This window comes from Cherax quadricarinatus, chromosome 51, assembly GCF_038502225.1.
Source record: "Cherax quadricarinatus isolate ZL_2023a chromosome 51, ASM3850222v1, whole genome shotgun sequence".
Classification (NCBI taxonomy): Eukaryota; Metazoa; Arthropoda; class Malacostraca; order Decapoda; family Parastacidae; genus Cherax; species Cherax quadricarinatus.
This window is the reverse complement of record NC_091342.1, coordinates 21,610,849-21,630,544: the sequence shown is the minus strand read 5'-3', so window position 1 is coordinate 21,630,544 and position 19,696 is coordinate 21,610,849. Positions and strand designations below refer to the sequence as shown.

Genomic DNA, 19,696 nt, shown 5'->3' with positions numbered 1-19,696 from the left:
CATACTTCCTAGGTTTTGACTAAATTGGCTAATGTTTGACTGGAACTCTGTAGATGTTTATCAATGTGAGAGGTTTTTGTAGGTATTTGGATTTGAATTTAGCTGTTATATATTCCCCATGTTCATCCCTTGTGCAAGTATTAGTGATACATTCTAGTTGGTCTGAGTAGTATATGGCTGTGCCACCCCCTTGTTGGTCTGGCCTACAGTTGTGTATGGCTGTGTAACCAGGAATGGCATAGACATCTGTAGTATCAGGCTTTAGCCAGGTTTCAGTTAGTGTAATGAATGACATATTGGCATGTAAGGAATTTAGTAATGCTTGCTTAAAGATCTGATATTGTAGTTAAAGATAGTTATGTTGTTATTGGCACTGAGAAGTGCCTTTGATTGTTCTGCAGTGTAGTAATTACAGTAACTGTTTGGTTCATTTAAGTCATTATATAAGAGGTTGGTATCAGGATCAATGCTTGTAATCATAAGATTTGTAGTGAGTCTATAGTTAGAAATAAGTATAAAACAAAGTAAATAGTCTTAAGCTAAAAAATAGCACCTGAACTATTTAACAAATGTAAAATAATGAGCTAAGGTAGTTTTTTTTTATTCTTTTTTTTTTTAAGCTAAAATAAAGGAGACAATACAAAAGGGACTAATACAAATACAGTATGTCACTGATGTCAGCTAGGTCTGTGTAAGTTGTATCATGTACTTATAGAATTAAATGAAAATCAAACTTGCTAAAAATAAAATTAAATCATACCTTGCACAAATGCAAATGCACAACCTTTCCCGAAATTCAAAGTTGCACCAGGGTCGCCAACTTCCCTTTTTCTTTTATCACACCCCTTACTACTTAATTCCACCAATCACTCCTCTTTCCTCCTGCACCCATCCTCCTATAGCCACAAACTTTGCCCCACATTCTAATATTGTATTTTTAAAACTGTCCCATCCCTCTTCAACCCCCCTTCCCCCTACTACCCATACTTGCACAAGCCCACATTTCTGCCAATGTTAAGTTTTAAACCAATACCAAAGGATGGTATCAGTAATGGTACCACCAATATCAGTACCATCAAAATTAACAGTACCCACACATGCCAATACTTTGGCACACCTCTCATGACATGTATTAGCATGAATTTATTTTTTTGTGAACATACAAAACTTTTTAAACTAGATATATTATTGTGGATAGTAACTTGTGTAACGGGGCTCCCTTGTTTCCCATATGTAATGAATTATTAAAGGATGAATGTCACTGAGAATATCTGCAGGGCCCAGTGGACAAGATCCTTTACCGAGTATTATTATTGTGCCCTTAATACATTCCTTTTTGTCTCATGAAAACAAAATATATTCACAAAAAACACTTAACTCAATTGGGTGTCAGTGTTGCATGGAGCGATGCTGAGGGTAAGGGACAGAGGTATGGATTATTACTAGATATTTATAGGACAGTGGTGAACCTGGGAGAGGCTATCAAGTTTAATCCAAGGGGATGGTATAAAATTCCATGGATCAAGAACCCTTCTTCAGCATCAAGGCCTCTTTCAAAGGGCAGATGTTCAGAGAGTGAGCATATGAGGGGATGAAGTTATAGTTCAATGTCAGTTCCATTAAAAATTTTCATATAGCCTTTCACTGCCATCAAGGCACCCATCTTGAAGGGTCATGCAAGTAAAATAAATAAGGAACAGAAAAACTTTATAAAATTGGGATGTTGGAATGTACATGGATGTGGTGCAGGTGATAAGAAATGATTGCTAATGTTATGAAGGAAAAGAAGTTGGATGTCCTAGCCCTAAGCGAAACAAAGGTGTAGGGGGTAGGGGAGTTTGTGTGGAAAAATAAATGGGATTAAGTCATTAGTATCTGAGAGAGTTAGAGCTAAGGAAGGGGTAGCAGTAATGTTGAAGGATCAGTTATGGAAGAAGAGGGAATATAAATGTATAAATTCAAGATTATGTAGATTAAAGTAAGGGTCAGATGTGAAAAGTGGGTCATAAGTGTGTAAGCACCTGGAGAAGAAAGAAGTGTAGAGGAGAGAGAGAGATTTTGGGAGATGTTAAGGGAGTGTTAGGAACTTTTGAACCAAGTGAGAGTAATTGTGATAGGGGACCTAAATGCTAAAGTAGGAGATGCATTTAGAGAGGGTGTGGTAGGTAAGTTTGGGGTGCTAAGTGTAAATGATAATGGAGAACATTTGATTGAACTTTGTATAAAAAGGGGTTTGATTATAGGTAACATATATTAAGAAAAAGAGGATAAATAAGTATACAAGATATGATATAGGGCATAATGACAGTAGTTTGTTGGACTACATATTGGTAGATACGACTGTTGGGTAGCCTTGAGGATGTACATGTTTATAGAGGGGCCACAGATACATCACTTTTTAGTTGTAGCTAGTGAGAGAGTAAAAGGTACATGGGATACAGGGAAAATGGAAGCAGCAAGAGAGGTGAAGGTTTATAAACTAAAGGAGGAGGCAGTTAGGGTAAGATATAAACAACTGTTGGAGGACAGATGGGCTAGAATGGGGTAGAAAATGTATGGGGTAAGCAGAAGTTTGTGGTTACAGGAGACGGTGCAGGAAGGAAGAAGAGCGATTGGTGGAATGATGTGAAGAGAGTAGTAAGAGAAAAAGTTAGCATATGAGAGGTTTTCACAAAGTAAGTGATGAAAGGAGGGAGGAGTATATGGAAAGAGAGATGTTGAGAGTGGTGAAGCAATGTAAAAAGAGAGCAAATATGTGTGCGAGATGTTATAAACAAATTTTGTTCAAAATAAGAAAAAGTTTTAAAGTGAGATTAAAAGTTGAGAAAGCCTAGGGGACAAATGGATTTGTTAGTTAAAAATAGGAGAGTTATCAAATGGAGAGTTAGTTGTCGGGAAGATGGTAGGAATATTTTGAGGAATTGTTAAATGTTGATGAAGATAGGGAAGCTGTGATTTCATGTACAGGGCAAGGAGGAATAACATCTTATAGGAGTGAGGAAGAACCAGTTGTAAGTGTGGGGGAAGTGCTTGGAGCAGTGGGTAGAATGAAAAGGGGTAAAGCAGCTGGGATTGATGGGATAAAGATAGAAATGTTAAAAGCAGGTGGGGATATAGTTTTCGAGAGGTTAGTGCTTTTATTTAATAAATGTATGGAAGAGGGTAAGGTACCTAGATGGCAGAGAGTATGTATAGTTCCTTTGTATAGAGGCAATGGGGACAAAAATGTGTAAAAATTATAAGGGAATAAGTCTGAATATACCTGTAATATGTATGGTACAGTTATTATTGAAAGAATTAAGAGTAAGATGGAGAGCAGGGTAACAGATGAACAAGGAGGCTTTAGGAAGGGAAGGTGGTGTGTAGACCAAGTGTTTGCAATGAAACATATAGGTGAACAGTATTTAGATAAGGGTAAAGAGGTTTTTGTGGCATTTATGGATATGGAAAGGTGTATAAGGTGGATAGGGAGGCAATGTGGCAGATGTTGCAAATGTATGGAATAGGAGGTAGGTTATTTAAAGCAGTGAGGAGTCTTTACAAGGATAATAAGGTTCAGGTTAGAGTATGCAGGCGATAATTATTTCCCAGTAAAACTAAGCCTTAGACAGGGATGCGTGATGTCACCATGGTTGTTCAATATATTTATAAATGGAGTTGTAAGAGAAGTGAATGCTCGGGTGTTGGCTTTTGGGAGATTCTGAAAAGAAGTTGCATAGGTTGGTTGATGAATTTGGTAGGGTATGTAAAAGGAGGAAATTAAAAGTGAATGTAGGAAAGAGTAAAGTGATGAGGATAACCAAAAATTTAGGTAATGGAAGATTGGTAATCAGATTGGATGGAGAGAGTATGGAGAAGGTGATTGTATTCAAATATTTGGGAGTGGACGTGTCAGCAGATGGGTCTATGAAAGCTGAGGCGAGTCACAGAATCGATGAGGAAAAAAAGGCGAGTGGTGCACTGAGGAGTCTTTGGAGACAAAGCACTGTGTCCATGAAAGCAAAGAGGAAAATGTATGGAAGTATAGTTTTACCAATGCTCTTATATGGGTGTGAGGCATGGGTGGTGAATGTTGTAACAAGAAGGCTGGAGGCAGTGGAGATGTCATAGCTGAGGGCAATATGTGGTGTGAATATAATGCAGAGAATCCGTAGTTTGGAGATTAGGAGGAGGTGCGGGATTACCAAAACTGTTATCCAGAGGGCTGAGGAGGGGTCATTGAGATGGTTTGGACATGTAGACAGGGTGGAACGAAATAGAATGACTTCGAGAGTGTATAAATCTGTAGTGGAGGGAAGGCAGGGTAGGGGTCAGCCTAGGAAAGGTTGGAGGGAGGAGGTAAAGGTTTTGTATGTGAGGGGCTTGGACTTCCAGCAAGCGTGCATGAGTGTGCTAGGAGCAAATGGAGACGAGTGGTGTTTAGGACTTGATGTGCTGGAGTGTAAGCAAGGTAACATGTACGAAGGGATTCAGGGGAACTGACAGGCTGGACTTGATTCCTGGAGATGGAAAGTACAGTGCCAGCACTCTGGAGGGGTGTTCATGTTGCAGTTTTATAACTGTAGTGTAAGCATGCCTCTGGCAAGACAGTGATGGAGTGAATGATGAAAGTTCGTCTTTTTTGGGCCATCCTGCCTTGATCGGAAACAGCCAATGTGTTAAAAAAAAAATATGCATTACCCCTTTGACTGTCGCAAGCCCATTTCTGAAACTGTCATTGTCAAAAAATATTTGAAAAAAAAAAAATTTCTTATGAAATGATAGAGAATCTTTTCCTGATGGTAATGACACCAAAAGTATGAAATTTGATAGAAAACTTACGGAATTATGCTCCTGCAAAGTTAGTGATCTCGGCAATACATACGCATTGGCGATTTCGCCGACTTTGGTCCCTATTTTCAGCCAATTCCATTTTTACAGTTGACCAAACCCATAGCAATTTCTTTAGAACTCCATTTTTTCTATCAATTGAGTACAAGAAACTGCCCATTTACCAATTTTAACTACCCAATAGTGGTCAGAAATTGGCAATTTTGCCAATTTTATGCAAATTAAAAAAGATATCAATTTCAAAATAGGGTCCAGAATAAACAATGCAGACATTCTTGGCACTAAAATAACATCCTCTGTTTATTAGTCATGTCTCCAGGCCCCTCTTTATTACTCTTGCTTCATTTTTATTTTTTATTCACACAAAAAATAGATTTACTGTATTGCAGACTACTGCCATATTGTAAAAATGGTATAAATAATATCAGTGCACTAGTGAAAGAATAGACTCCCCAGTTGATGTGTAGTGGACGTGTGGTGTGATTTGTTTACACTTGAACATAGGTAAAAATCAAACATTTCCGCTATTTTGAGCTCGATTTCAAGGTCATTTTCATTGTGAAACTAATCAAAATCACCACTACTTCTGTAATGTTTTCCATTCTATCAAAGGAGACCATAAAAATGAGAATACAACCATAAATACTATACAAAAATACACCTCTAAGTTGGCATTTTAATCCAAAAAAGTCATTTTTTTTCTCATTTTGCACTGCATGCTGCAGGATTTTTTTATACAGTGCATACTGACCACACAGACCCATTCTCTCACATGTGGGCCTACCAGCTTTCTCCTGCTTAATTTGAAGCCACTAGAATTGAGTATACTACATACGTCCGAAACACTGGCTCATTAGACGTATATATATGGCCGAAACAGTCAGAGGGTTAGTCTAGCTGAGTGAACGTAATTCATGCCAAATATAACTGCTTTTAGGAATATTATAATTACCTCCTCAATAAATACTTTTTTTTTTTTTAATAAGTCGGTCGTCTCCAAGGCAGGGTGACTAAAAAGAAAGAAAAAAAATTACCATAAAGAAAATAGTTTCACTATCATTCAACACTTTCACCTCACTCACACATAATCACTCTTTTTGCAGAGGTGCTCAGAATACAAGAGTTTAGAAGTATATACGTATAAAGATACACAACATATCCCTCCAAACTGCCAATATCCCAAACCCCTCCTTTAAAGTGCAGGTATTGTACTTCCCATTTCCAGGCCTCAAGTCCAGCTATATAAAAATAACCGGTTTCCCTGAATCCCTTCACTAAATATTACCCTGCTCACACTCCAACAGCTCGTCAGGTCCCAAATACCACTCGTCTCCATTCATTCCTATCTAACACACTCGCACAGGCTTGCTGGAAGTCCAAGACCCCCTACCCCTCCTTCCTTTCCCTACAGATTTATATGCTCTCCATGTCATTCTACTTTGATCCATTCTCTCTAATGACCAAACCAATACATACATACATCCTATAAACAATGTTTACCTTTCAAAGGGAGGTTCCTTGATGCCAGCAAGGGCTCTTGATCCAAGGAATTGGACCTGCCTTCCCATTCACCCAGATGCTATATGACCCCCAAAGATTTGGCACTTCCCAGGAATGAAATAATAATCAGCAGTCTTGCTTGATACCTCCTACTTTTTCTTGGATTTTTGCTACACCTTCATTTCCTGCAAGCTGTTACATCAGTGTGCACAATTTGTATTGACATTTTTAATTTGTCTACATTCCAGAGCATTTAAGTGTCAGGCCCAGTAGTTCAGATCCTTTGCTGAGAAATATGTTCATAAGAGGATATAATGTAAATTAAAACTATACACATTCTTTTAAGCCATTTTATTACTTATGCACTTAGGTTGACCTATGTATAGTGCATAATGTAGACATTATTACTTACATTTTATTACTTATGCACATACACTACACTATGTGAAGTGTAGCTTTAGTGCATAATGTAGATATTATTACTTGCCTTTCATTACTTATGCACTTAGAGTGCACTATGTATAGTGCAGCCCAAGTGCATAATGTAGCCATTATGCTGAGTGGTTATACAATAACATTATTACAATTTACAAATGATCACTTTTTGTGGTAATGTGTTTACTGTATACCCACAATATTTGGGCAACAAAGATATGTACATACAAATGAACAAGAGAACAAACACCCTTTTTTGCGACAGGATGACAAGCTCCTGACAACCAGTAGGGCAGAGTGGGAACATGTCACGTGGGAATGCCTATCGTCACTGGTCCCCTATCCCTACACACTGCTAGTCACCAGGTCAGCCCCAGACCAGGCAAGGTCACACTGGGATCATGAGTGTATCACTCTCCTTTGACCTGAGGTTGCCTTAATGATGGGTGACATGAATCATCCGCCACCACCACCTAAACTTTGCTCGGCCCACTTGAATGGGGTCACCATAATATAGGCTCTGGGTGTCTCTACTGCTCTGGGGTAACAGTAAAGAACATTGACTATATTTTCAAGACATTTATATTTGTAAACAAGATATTTCTTGAGACAAGAATGAACATCTTTATTTATACAATGTATACTGAACAGTCTTAAAAAAACAAACTTTAACATCTATTTAGACAGCATATTATCAGGTAAGAATCTGGTAATGTAGATGGTTTAGGGCCCAATCCTGATACATTTGGGGATATTTTGAAAGTACTTGAGTGACTCATATACTGTATACATTATTCTTGGATTGGCTAAATTTTTAATGTGTGGTGACGGGTCCTACATAAAGAGGTATAATTATCCTAAGGTAGTGACTTCAGAATTCGGGTGTTGGTCCACAGTCGCTCAGCAGGACAGCAGCAGCATTCCGCAACACAAAGGACTAGGAACGTAATTGACACCAGGTGACTCATTTATGATGATATTCAAACAAATTACAACAAACATTTTATGAAAAGGCTGACCGAGACATCCCTACCATGGGAATTCATACTTTAGTCAACTTGGAACTGTAGCATGTGGTTACTGATATGGAGGTAAGAAAACTATGGAACAGTAGCAGAAAAAGGATACATAAATGAGGTCTACTGTATACATATTATAAATCTGACAACATTAATGGTAATTACAACCAAACAATTACTTCAACACTTTCATTTCCCAAAATCAATATTTTCTTTTATGGAATCTTGTTTGTTACAACCTTATTTGAGGGCTCCACATGCTACAGGAACCTATGCCTGTTGATGATATCAGCTTGTAATTGGGAAACAGCCTGGATGTATACTGTACCTTACACTTTCAAGACAACCCCCCCCCCCCTGTGCTAGCATCAGGTATTCTGGTTTAAGGAGTTACACCACATGCCCACAATGTTCTATTTACACTTTCTGCTGATTGGTCACACCAGATGCTGTGTCCAGCCAGCTTAGATTCTTATGTAGAACATGCCCACTGTCAATCATCTCTGATATCAGGAGTAAATAATTATATCAATTTAATACTCTTTTCATTTACAATATCATACACAGGAAAAAAAATATATTTTGTGTTGCTATGCTCAGGTCCCTGACCAAAACAGTCCAGCCTGTATGTGTTGTTCAGTTTAGTGGTGGTTCTGACAAGTAATCTCCACAAGGATGGGAGAGTGGGGAGCAGTGAGCCATACTGCCATGGTTCCTGGCACCTGCCTCCTTCATGCCTCTGTTCTGCCTACTACAGCCACATTGCTAAGGCATCAGTAGAGGCAAACAGTTCTGACATATTCCCCAAACAATGCAGTAGGGAATATCAGTAAAACAACCAAGAAGGAAGCACTCCACCGCATCCACCGTCATATAGTCCTCAGGTGGTAATGGTTTCTGTGCTGCCTTCAAGCCCTCTGCCTTCTTCACTGCTCTCTTGACCTTGTGAAGAACCTTCCACCTCTTCAGGCTTCATTTCTGTTGCCTCAGATCCACTCGCTGCATCCTCAAACGTCTGCAGAATGTATAAAAAGAAAAAGTTTACATCTGAACATAAATGTATAGTATTTCAATAATAGCTAAATGGTAAGGATGATACATGAGAGGTCTTTTGATGAGCAAAGTAATGGAAGATCTAGCAAAGATTAAGAGAATTGAGATGAACAAAGACATAGTAAAATTAAATGTTGCTCTTGGCAACCAGTAGGTTGCCAAGAGCAACAGCCTAGTTAAACAGGAAAATCTCCAAGTCAGGCTGCAAGGGTAGGAATAACTCTTGAAACAGATCACAGGCAAGATTTGAGAAAATAGTTTAATAGCATTAGGACAAAACAAATTATTTTTAATTAATAATGAAGGGAGGATGCCTTTGTGAGAACATAGGTGAAATAATTGGATACAATTTAATATAAAAGATTTTTTTTTTTTTATTAACACATCGGCCACTTCCCACCAAGGCAGGGTGGCCCCAAAAAAGAAAAACTTTCATCATTCACTCCATCACTGTCTTGCCAGAGGCATGCTTACACTACAGTTATAAAATTGCAACAATAACACCCCTCCTTCAGAGTGCAGACACTGTACTTCCCATCTCCAGGACTCAAGCCCGGCCTGCCGGTTTCCCTGAATCCTTTCATGTTACCCTGTTCACACTGCAACAGCACGTCAAGTCCTAAAAATCATTTGCCTCCATTCACTCCCATCAAATACACTCATGCGTGCTTGCTGGAAGTCCAAGCCCCTCGCACACAAAACCTCCTTTACTCCCTCCCTTCAACTTATCCTAGGCAGACCCCTACCCCACCTTCCCTCCACTACAGATTTATACACTCTTGAAGTCATTCTATTTTGTTCCCTCCTCCTTACATGTCCGAAAAACCCTTCCTCAGCCCTCTGGATAATAGTTTTGGTAATCCCGCACCTCCTAATTTCCAAACTACGAATTCCCTGTATTATATTCACACCACACATTCCCCTCAGACATGACATCTCCACTGCCTCCAGCCTTCTCCTTGTTGCAACATTCACCACCCATGCTTCACACACATATAAGAGTGTTGGTACCACTATGTTCTCATACATTTCCCTCTTTGCTTCTATGGATAATGTTATCTCCATAACTCCATTATCTCCTCAGTGCACCACTCACCCTTTTCCCCTCATCAATTCTATGATTCACCTCATCCTTCATAGACCCATCTGCTGACACATCCACTCCCAAGTATCTGAATACATTTACCTCCAATCTGATATCCAATCTTTTGTCACCTAATTTTTATCTTCATTGCCTTACTCTTTCCTATATTCACTTTTAATTTTCTTCTTTTACATACCCTACCAAACTCACCCATCAACCTCTGCAACTTCTCTTCCGAATCTCCCAAAAGCACAGTGTCACCAGCAAAGAGCAACTGTGACAACTTGCACTTTGTTAGATTCTTAATCTTTTAACCCCACACCTCTTGCCAACACCTGTGCATTCACTTCTCTTACCACCCCATTTCAAACAACCATGGTGACATCGCACATCCTTGTCTAAGGCCTACTTTTACTGGGCAATAATCTCCTTCTCTCTTACATACTCTAACCTGAGCCTCACTATCCTCATAAAAAATTTACTCTTAATTGCTTTCAATAACCTACCACCTATTCCATATATTTGCAACATTGCTTTCCTATCCACCCTATCATATGCCTCTTCTGAACCCATAAATGCAATGAAAACCTCTTTACACTTACCTAAATACTGTTCACTTATATGCTTCACTGTAAACACTTAGGTCTACACACACCCTACCCTTCCTAAAGCCTCCTAGTTCTTCTGCAATCCTGCTCTCTGTCTTACTCTTAATTCTTTCAGTAATAACTATAGTATACACTTTACCAGGTATACTCAACAGGCTTATTACCCTATAATTTTTACACTCTTTTGTCCCCTTTGTCTTCATACAAAGGAACTATACATGCTCTCTGCCAATCCCTAGGTACCTTCCCCTCTTCCACACATTTATTAACCCTTAAACTCTCCAAATTTGGATCTATGTTTGCACTGATAGCACTCTGAACATAGATCTACTTTTTTTTTTTTTGACATTTGAAAGTATGCAAAATAAAACATAGATCTACGTTCGGAGTGCTAGCAGTGCAAACGTAGATCAATATTTGGACAGTTTAAGGGTTAAATGAAAAGCACCAACCATTCCAAAACTATGTCCCCACTTGCTTTTTACATTTATCCCATCAATCCCAGCTGTTTTACCCCTTTTCATTCTATGCACTGCCTCATGCACCTCTCCCAATCTCACAACTGGCTCTTCCTCACTCCTACAAGATGTTATACATCCCTGCCCAATGCATGAAATTACAGCTTCCCTATCTTCATCAACATTTAACAGTTTCTCAAAATATTCCCTCCATCTTCCCAATATTTCTGCCTCTCCATTTAATAACTCTTCTTTCTTATTTTAAACTGTCAAATCCATTTGTTCCCTAGGCTTTCTTAGCTTATTAATCTCACTCCAAAACTTTCTTATTCTCAGCAAAATCTGATGATAGAATCTCACCTACTCTCTCATTTGCTTTCCTTACACATTCCTTCCCCACTCTCTTTCACTCCATATACTCCACCCTCCTTGTATCACTTCTACTTTGTAAGAACCTCTCACTATTCTCTTTACCTCATCATTCCACCAATTGCTCTTCTTCTCTCCCACACCCACTTTTCTGTAACCACACACTTCTGCTGAACACACTAACACTACATTCTTAAATTTATCCCATACCTCTTCAACCTCACTACCTATACTCTCACTAGCCCATCTTTCTTCCAATAGTTGCTCATCTTATCGTCCTGCCAAGTGGGTGTGAAACGGAAACCTGTTAATTGTTTTACATGATGGTAGGATTGCGGGTGCCTTTTTTCTGTCTCATGAACATGCAAGGTTTCAGGTATGTCTTGTTACTTTTACTTCTACTTACACTTGGGTCACACTTCACATGCATATACAAGCATATATATACAAACCTCTCTGGGTTTTCTTCTATTTACTTCCTAGTTCTTGTTCTTGTTTATTTCCTCTTATCTCCAAGGGAAAGTGGAACAGAATTATTCCTCCGTAAACCATGCGTGTAGTAAGAGGTGACTAAAATGCCGGGAGCAAGGGACTAGTAACCCCTTCTCCTGTATATATTACTAAATTTAAAGAAGAGAGACTTTTGTTTTTCTTTTTGGGCCACCCTGCCTTGGTGGGATACAGCCAGTTTGTTGAAACAAGAATTCTTGAATTTATGCATTTATATTGTCTACTTATAAAAATAGACCTATTATAACATACTGCAATGCCGTTAAATTACAGTGAACCCTCTAATTAATTGAGAAATGTCGGGAGGGGGTGTACAATGCCAACTGTCCATTATCTCCAAATTATGAAAGTGATACTTCACGACTGTTGGTTCTGGAGACAATACTGGACAAACAAAACACTGTAACCTGTCAAACAGTACAGGGAAGGTTACATTGGTGGCTTGTAGCGCCAGTAATACCTATACTTTCATCCCACATCAAACTTCTATTTTTAATCATTTTTTATCTCGTTTCAACAAAAAAATAAAAAATTCGCTTATAAATACATTGAAAACAACATACAACAGATTCTTCCTGTAATACAGTGGTCCCTCGTTTTTCGTAGTTCTCGGGAATCATAGATTTCAGAAATCATAGGGATATTTTCATATAAACATGGGCTCGCTAATCATAGGCTGACTCGCGAATAGTAGTTCGTCCAGGACGCGTACACACGGTGTAAGTCGGGGCGGCCTCCCTACCCAGCCAGTCTGGCATTGTTTACCAGTGAGCAAAGGTCCCCTCACGTGCTCCTACAAAATATTTCATCATATTCCACTCATTTTAGTGCTTGCAAGTATTAAATAAGCTACCATGGCTCCAAAGAAAGCTCCTAGTGCCAAGCCTGTGGTAAAGAAGGTGAGAAATACGATTGAATTTAAGAAAAACATCATTGAACAATATGAAAGTGGCACAAGTGGAAAGATTTATGGAGAAACATCACCCTGACAAGGTTGTTGCAAGCCATGTTGGCAACATGTACAGTGACAAAGTCTTGGGCCATTTTAGGGAAGTGTTAAAGAGACGCCAGAAACAGAGCTCTCTCCACAGTTATTTTGCGAGACAGGACTCCAGTGACTCTCAAGCTGGTCCTGGCGGCATTAAGAAACAGAGAAGAGAAGCAACTCCAGAAAAGCAATTGCTACCTGAGGTGTTGCTGGAAGGGGATTCCCCTTCCAAAGTGTAAACAATCCAATCTCTCTCCTCCTCCAGTCTCCCATACACTAAGAAGAATCTCCAATAAAGGTAAGTGTTATGCTGTTAATGTTTCATTCATCATTTCCCATTGTATTGTTTATGTACTACATCTATATTTCATGTAAAAAAAAAATTTTGTTTTAATACTTCTGGGTGTCATGAACGGATTAATTGTATTTACATTACTTCTTATGGGGAAAATTGATTCGAAAATCGTAGATTTCAATAATAGTAGGAACTCCAGGAACGGATTAACTACGAAAAACGAGGGACCACTGTATATTTGTCAGTTGTAAATTATTTTAGTGTAAGGTTGATGAAGTCATACGTCTGGCAGTGAGCATCTGGGGAGACTGCAGCTCTGCAGCTGCTAGGGACGAGCTGCCACTGAGGAAGGTGTAAGGTGAGTGAAAAGGGGAAAAAGTGTCATGTGACATACACTGTGAGCTATTTAGATTTCTTTCTACAAACAAACCAAATACCCATGAAGTACTGACTTGATTACAAGGATGGGCTGCCTGGCAGCCCCTTTCCTCTCAAAGTTTAAATTTCCCCGAGAGAGCATTAACTTCCAACTGGGTTTAACCTAGTGCACAGAGTACACTGTACCTCTGTCTCCACAGGTTCATGACAAAATCCAAGTGCTCCACAGCTATCCAACCAATTACAGTAGGTATTCCACCATATCTGCTGAAAATGCATAACAACAGACTTTTTCGTCCAAGAAATTGACAATGTAAATTAATCTTTGTAACACAAATGAAAAACAAATTCTTCTTTTTCTTTGTCTTTTTTCAACAAACTGGCCATATCCTACCGAGGCAGGGTGGCCCAAAAAGTGAAATGAAAGTTTCTCTTTTTAACTTTAGTGATATATACAGGAGAAGAGGTTACTAGCCCCTTGCTCCTGGCATTTTAGTCGCATCTTACAACACGCATGGCTTATGGAGGAAAAATTCTGTTCCACTTCCCCATGGAGAAAATTATTATTATTACAGTATTATTACTCTCTTATGGCTGTGATAGTGATTCCAGACCCAAGAAGTGGAGCCTGATATAAACTATTTTGGTCCCTGCATTCCAAGAGTGAACTTGTCCATAAGGAAAATTTGAATTATTTTGGACAAAATAATGCAGATGAAGTGTAGATCACATAAAAAAGGAATGTTAGTTACTGCAATTCTAAGGTCTGGGGAACTGTCAATAGAGTGAGCAAGTAGAATGCACATGACTGAACACAAGCCAAGAATGGATAAACAAAGAAAGTAATCTATTTTTTTAGTGACTTAATTACCAACGTGCAAGATTTTGTTGACTAATATCACTGGAACCCAAATAATAAAAATTTTTGTTAAGCTCTGTACATTATGATGGATGAATAAACAAACAAGGATGTCTTAAAAGGATTTAGGATGCAAGACAGAATAAGCAACAGGAACCCAAGTACTAAATAAAAAAGAGTTCAGGATTATGTGGGTGGGTAGTTAGGGTGGTCAGTGTATATATACTTATTAATGATTTCTTAAGGCTACTAATGTGCTGTATGATTGTTAAATGTAAAGAACACTATTAAGTAACATTCAAATATCTTTAAACATACCTCTGGAACATAATCTTCTTTGGAATCTTCACATTCCTCAGGCTGTGAACTGTTGGTCTTGGCTATTTCGCTTCCACCATCTATGAATAATATAATTCCTCAAATAAACATGTAAATTTATTATATATATATATATATATATATTTTTTTTTTTCAACAAGTCGGCCGTCTCCCACTGAGGCAGGGTGACCCAAAAAAAGAAAGAAAATCCCCAAAAAGAAAATACTTTCATCATCATTCAACACTTTCACCACACTCGCACATTATCACTGTTTTTGCAGAGGTGCTCAGAATACAACAGTCTAGAAGCATACACATATAAAGATACACAACATATCCCTCCAAACTGCCAATAATATAATATATATATATATATATATATATATATATATATATATATATATATATATATATATATATATATATATATATATATATATATAAATAAAGAGCTCTAAACTTCTGATGAGCTCACAAACTAAATCAACAATTAAATAATTAAATGTAACACAAACTGAAGAAGCTTTTACAGAAAGTGCAATGTTGTTTTTATTACCTTCATCTGTATCATGATGATCTGGTGTGTCAGAATGATCTGCTGTAGAGGATGTAACTGACACAAAAGAACTTGGTCTGGAGGTGTGTGGTGAGGTGGTTGGGGGAAGGGTTATACCTGCTGATACTATTGATGAAATGCCAGTAGCAATTTGACTTTGGGTATTATCTGACATGGTTTGGTTTGATACAGAATTTTGCTTCATATGAAGATGGTGTAGCCTTTCCCTTGATGCTACTAGTTCCTTACGCATACGTTCTCGCTCATCATCTCTCTCAGACACCAGATTCTGCATAAGGAAGGACAGGTAAAATAAAAGTAAAACAGATTTTTTAATTTGAAGACCCTTGTGATTATCAATGCTTTTTATACATAAATCAACAAAGATACTTCAATGTGTTTAAAGACTTTTGGAAGCACGAGTCATATTCCTGAATATTATATATGCTACAGGTTACATGTTAACTTCTGGAAACAAAACAATGGCTGAATGCAAAATTAATAATACAATTCATCATACTAAAAATAAGAAGGAAAAATACTTGACTTAGCCTGAAAGGGCAGGAAAAGAAATAAGATTTCAAGTTGAAACTCGTATTTAGAAAAAACTCCATGGGGAATGTGGAACAGAATTCTTCCTCCGTAAGCCATGCGCGTCATACTAGGCGACTAAAATGCCGGAAGCAAGGGGCTAGTAACCCCTTTTCCTGTATAAATTACTAAATTTAAAGAGAAACTTCCATTTTTCTTTTTGGGTCACCCTGCCTCAGTGGGATATGGCCAGTTTGTTGAAAGAAAGCAGATTTAGAAAAAATCCATGAGGAAGTGGAAGAGAATTCTTCCTCTGTAAGCCATACATGTAGTTAGAGGCAACTAAAATTCTGGGAGCAAGGGGCTAGTAATCTCTTTTCCTGTATACATTACTAAATTTAAATAAAAGAAACTTTCGCTTTTCTTTTTAGGTCACCCTGCCTCAGTGGGATATGGCCAGTTTGTTAAAAAAAAAAAAAAATTCTTCATAGGAAAAGAAAAAGAGGGGATGTGGGAAGACAAAATTGGGAAATTTGTGAATACTCTGTATTATATCATTTTGAAATATGAAAATACATTTTCTGTGGAGAGTTCCATGAAAAACTATAAAAATATTAAAATGTCTGCATTTTAAGTGTAGGTATATTTTGGCCCATACCAGTATGAACAGAGAATAACATTACCAGATGATCATATCACCAAAGTTAGACCAAATAGCTAATTAAACCCTAACATTTGGTAGGGTGTGCAAAAGAAGAAAATTGAAAGTGAATACAGGAAAGAGTAAGGTTATGAGGATAACAAAAAGATTAGGTGATGAAAGATTGGAGGGAGAGAGTATGGAGGAGGTGAATGTATTCAGATATTTGGGAGTGGACGTGTCAGCGGATGGGTCTATGAATGATGAGGTGGATCATAGAATTGATGAGGGGAAAAGGGTGAGTGGTGCACTTAGGAGTCTGTGGAGACAAAGAACTTTGTCCTTGGAGGCAAAGAGGGGAATGTATGAGAGTATAGTTTTACCAACGCTTTTATATGGGTGTGAAGCATGGGTGATGAATGTTGCAGTGAGGAGAAGGCTGGAGGCAGTGGAGATGTCATGTCTGAGAGCAATGTGTGGTGTGAATATAATGCAGAGAATTCGTAGTTTGGAAGTTAGGAGGAGGTGCGGGATTACCAAAACTGTTGTCCAGAGGGCTGAGGAAGGGTTGTTGAGGTGGTTCGGACATGTGGAGAGAATGGAGCGAAACAGAATAACTTCAAGAGTGTATCAGTCTGTAGTGGAAGGAAGGCGGGGTAGGGGTCGGCCTAGGAAAGGTTGGAGGGAGGGGGTAAATTAGGTTTTGTGTGCGAGGGGCTTGGACTTCCAGCAGGCATGCGTGAGCGTGTTTGATAGGAGTGAATGGAGACAAATGGTTTTTAATACTTGACGTGCTGTTGGAGTGTGAGCAAAGTAACATTTATGAAGGGGTTCAGGGAAACCGGCAGGCCGGACTTGAGTCCTGGAGATGGGAAGTACAGTGCCTGCACTCTGAAGGAGGGGTGTTAATGTTGCAGTTTAAAAACTGTAGTGTAAAGCACCCTTCTGGCAAGACAGTGATGGAGTGAATGATGGTGAAAGTTTTTCTTTTTCGGGCCACCCTGCCTTGGTGGGAATCGACCAGTGTGATAAAAAAAAAAAAAAATTGGTAGTTCTCCATAAGGGTGACAGGGTTGTTTATATATACACTTTAATATGAATGGTTGTTTGTGGTGTTACACCCACTTTCTGCGAGTGCACTTGCATGTTTGCAATTATTAAGATTCTTTTTGGTAAGCAAATTCCTGCCTCAAGATGCATGGCTTTGCCCAGGGCCTGTATACAAGATCATCAACTCGCATCCACAATGCTATCTAGCAATCTGAGTATGCAAACTGCCCACATCACAGGTTGAGTGCATTTCCCCATCTCATAGCTCTACACACTGAATATCATCTTTAACATCTTCAGCTGCCTCTGCTTTGATTCTAGGTGTTTAGGATAAAATTCTTAGTCTTCTTTCATTTTTCAACAAACTATAGTTGATAAAAATGCACAAGTGGCAACTGGAAACCTTATTTAAACAGTTTTGCCTACACTGCAGAATTTTTCAAACCTGATCAGACTTGAAATAGCCTGCTGCACAAGTGAAACTTGATCTAAGTAAAGTTTCCAACTGCTGCTTGTGTTTCTATCAATTACAATTACTCGTATTTCCATACCATCTACTATTACAGGATTTGGAGTGTGAAGATTAGAATACAGTATAGGGGTTACCAAAAGTTATTCAAGAGAGCTGAGGGAAGCTGCAGCTCATGCTACACCACCTATCTGGAGAGCATTCCAAGTGTCAATGCCCCTGCTGCCCAGACCTTAACCAGGTCTCCTGGTGGATCAAGAACTTTTCAACCAGGCTGTTACTGCTAGCCACATGCAATCCAATGTACGAACCACAGCTTGGCTTACTGGGCACTAATGCTAGGTATCTGTCCAGTTCCCTCTTGAAGGCAGCCAGGGGTCTATTGGTAATTACCATAATGCATGGTGGGAGGCTGATGAACAATTTTGGGCCCCAGACACTTATTGTATTTTCTCTTGGTGAACTCGTAGCACCCCTGCTATTCACTGGGGGTACACGAGGGCCCCAGTTTACAGCACTTCACTTTACAGCATTTTGCTCATGCAGCAGTTTTCAATTATACCCACTCTTCATTTATTCAGATTTCCTATAATAAATATATTCACCATTCACTATAAGCTAAGGATGAAAATATTTTAAAGTAATGTGTATACTGTATATACATTTTTAGGCCTAGCTCCATTGCTCACTTAATACATGATAGTGTGTACAAGAATGGTATACAATACAGACAAGATGAAAACTGAGACACGTGTGCAACATCTGGGTATTTTTATTGTATTCGTTTCGCCATCCAGTGGCTTTATCAATACAGATTCTAGCACATAATTAGAAGGCAGTAGAACTATATTCAGAATATGAGGTAATCAGTCCCTCAGCCTTGGAGTTGGTGTGAAGAGCACCGTGAAGCACCAGCCTCCTTGCCTGTGCTCCAGAATCTTCACAACTACGGTGCTCATCACACCAACTCCAAGGTTGAGGGACTGATTACCTCATCTTTTGTATATAGTTCCACTGTCTTCTAATTATGCCCTAGAATCAGTATTGATAATGCCACTGCATGGCAAAACAGTGAAAAAAAGCTACGATTCACTTTACAGTGATTTTCACTTTACAGCGGTAGCCCAGAACCTAACCTGCTACATAAGCAGGGTTCTCCTGTATGCTGAACTGTTTGCCTAGTCTTTTGCTTTCACAGGGAGTGAGTTCTGTGTGCAGATTTGGAACCAGTCCCTCCTGGATTTTCCATATGTAGATTATGATGCATCTTTCTCACCTGCATTCCAGGGAAAGCAGGTTAAAGGACTTCGAATATTCTCAGTAATTAAAGTGCTAGACTGAAATGATACAGGTCTCCCTTAACATTTGCGTTTTCCACTTTCACGGGCTTTGAACATTCGCGAATTCCTAGCCGCCCAATCATATTTAAAATATGTCATTACATATGTTAGGAATTTTGGTAGTGACAGAGTTTGTCTGAAGATATGCAAGATAGTCCTTCAATATGATACTAACATCAACTTTACAGCTTATTTTTCTATCACAATTCATCTGATATAATAAATAACATTAATAACACGACATATACTCTAGAATGAAAATACGTCATTAAGTATGTCACGAGTGTTGTTGGGTGTATAAGGGCCACTGAGACATAAGCCGTACATAGTGGTGGTGGAGGCAGTAGAGACTAGAGACGGCGGTGTTGTCAGTCACCCTATATAACTCCAACAACATTGGAGGAGT

General features: G+C 38.7%; 1 protein-coding gene across 4 annotated transcripts in view; it reads right to left on the bottom strand.

Moving 5' to 3' along the window:
* Positions 1 to 6,666: 6,666 nt before the first annotated feature.
* The window catches only part of LOC128694634 (rho guanine nucleotide exchange factor 11), a 542,499-nt gene continuing 529,469 nt past the window's right edge, over positions 6,667 to 19,696 (bottom strand). For all 4 annotated transcript variants that reach the window (XM_070095945.1, XM_070095944.1, XM_070095946.1 and 1 more), the window contains 3 exons: positions 15,261 to 15,549; positions 14,705 to 14,784; positions 6,667 to 8,799 (listed from right to left, as the gene is read on the bottom strand). In XM_070095945.1, coding sequence (XP_069952046.1) covers positions 8,665 to 8,799; positions 14,705 to 14,784; positions 15,261 to 15,549 — 504 coding nt within the window. In that variant the 3' untranslated portion in view covers positions 6,667 to 8,664. The remainder of the gene's footprint in view (positions 8,800 to 14,704; positions 14,785 to 15,260; positions 15,550 to 19,696) is intronic.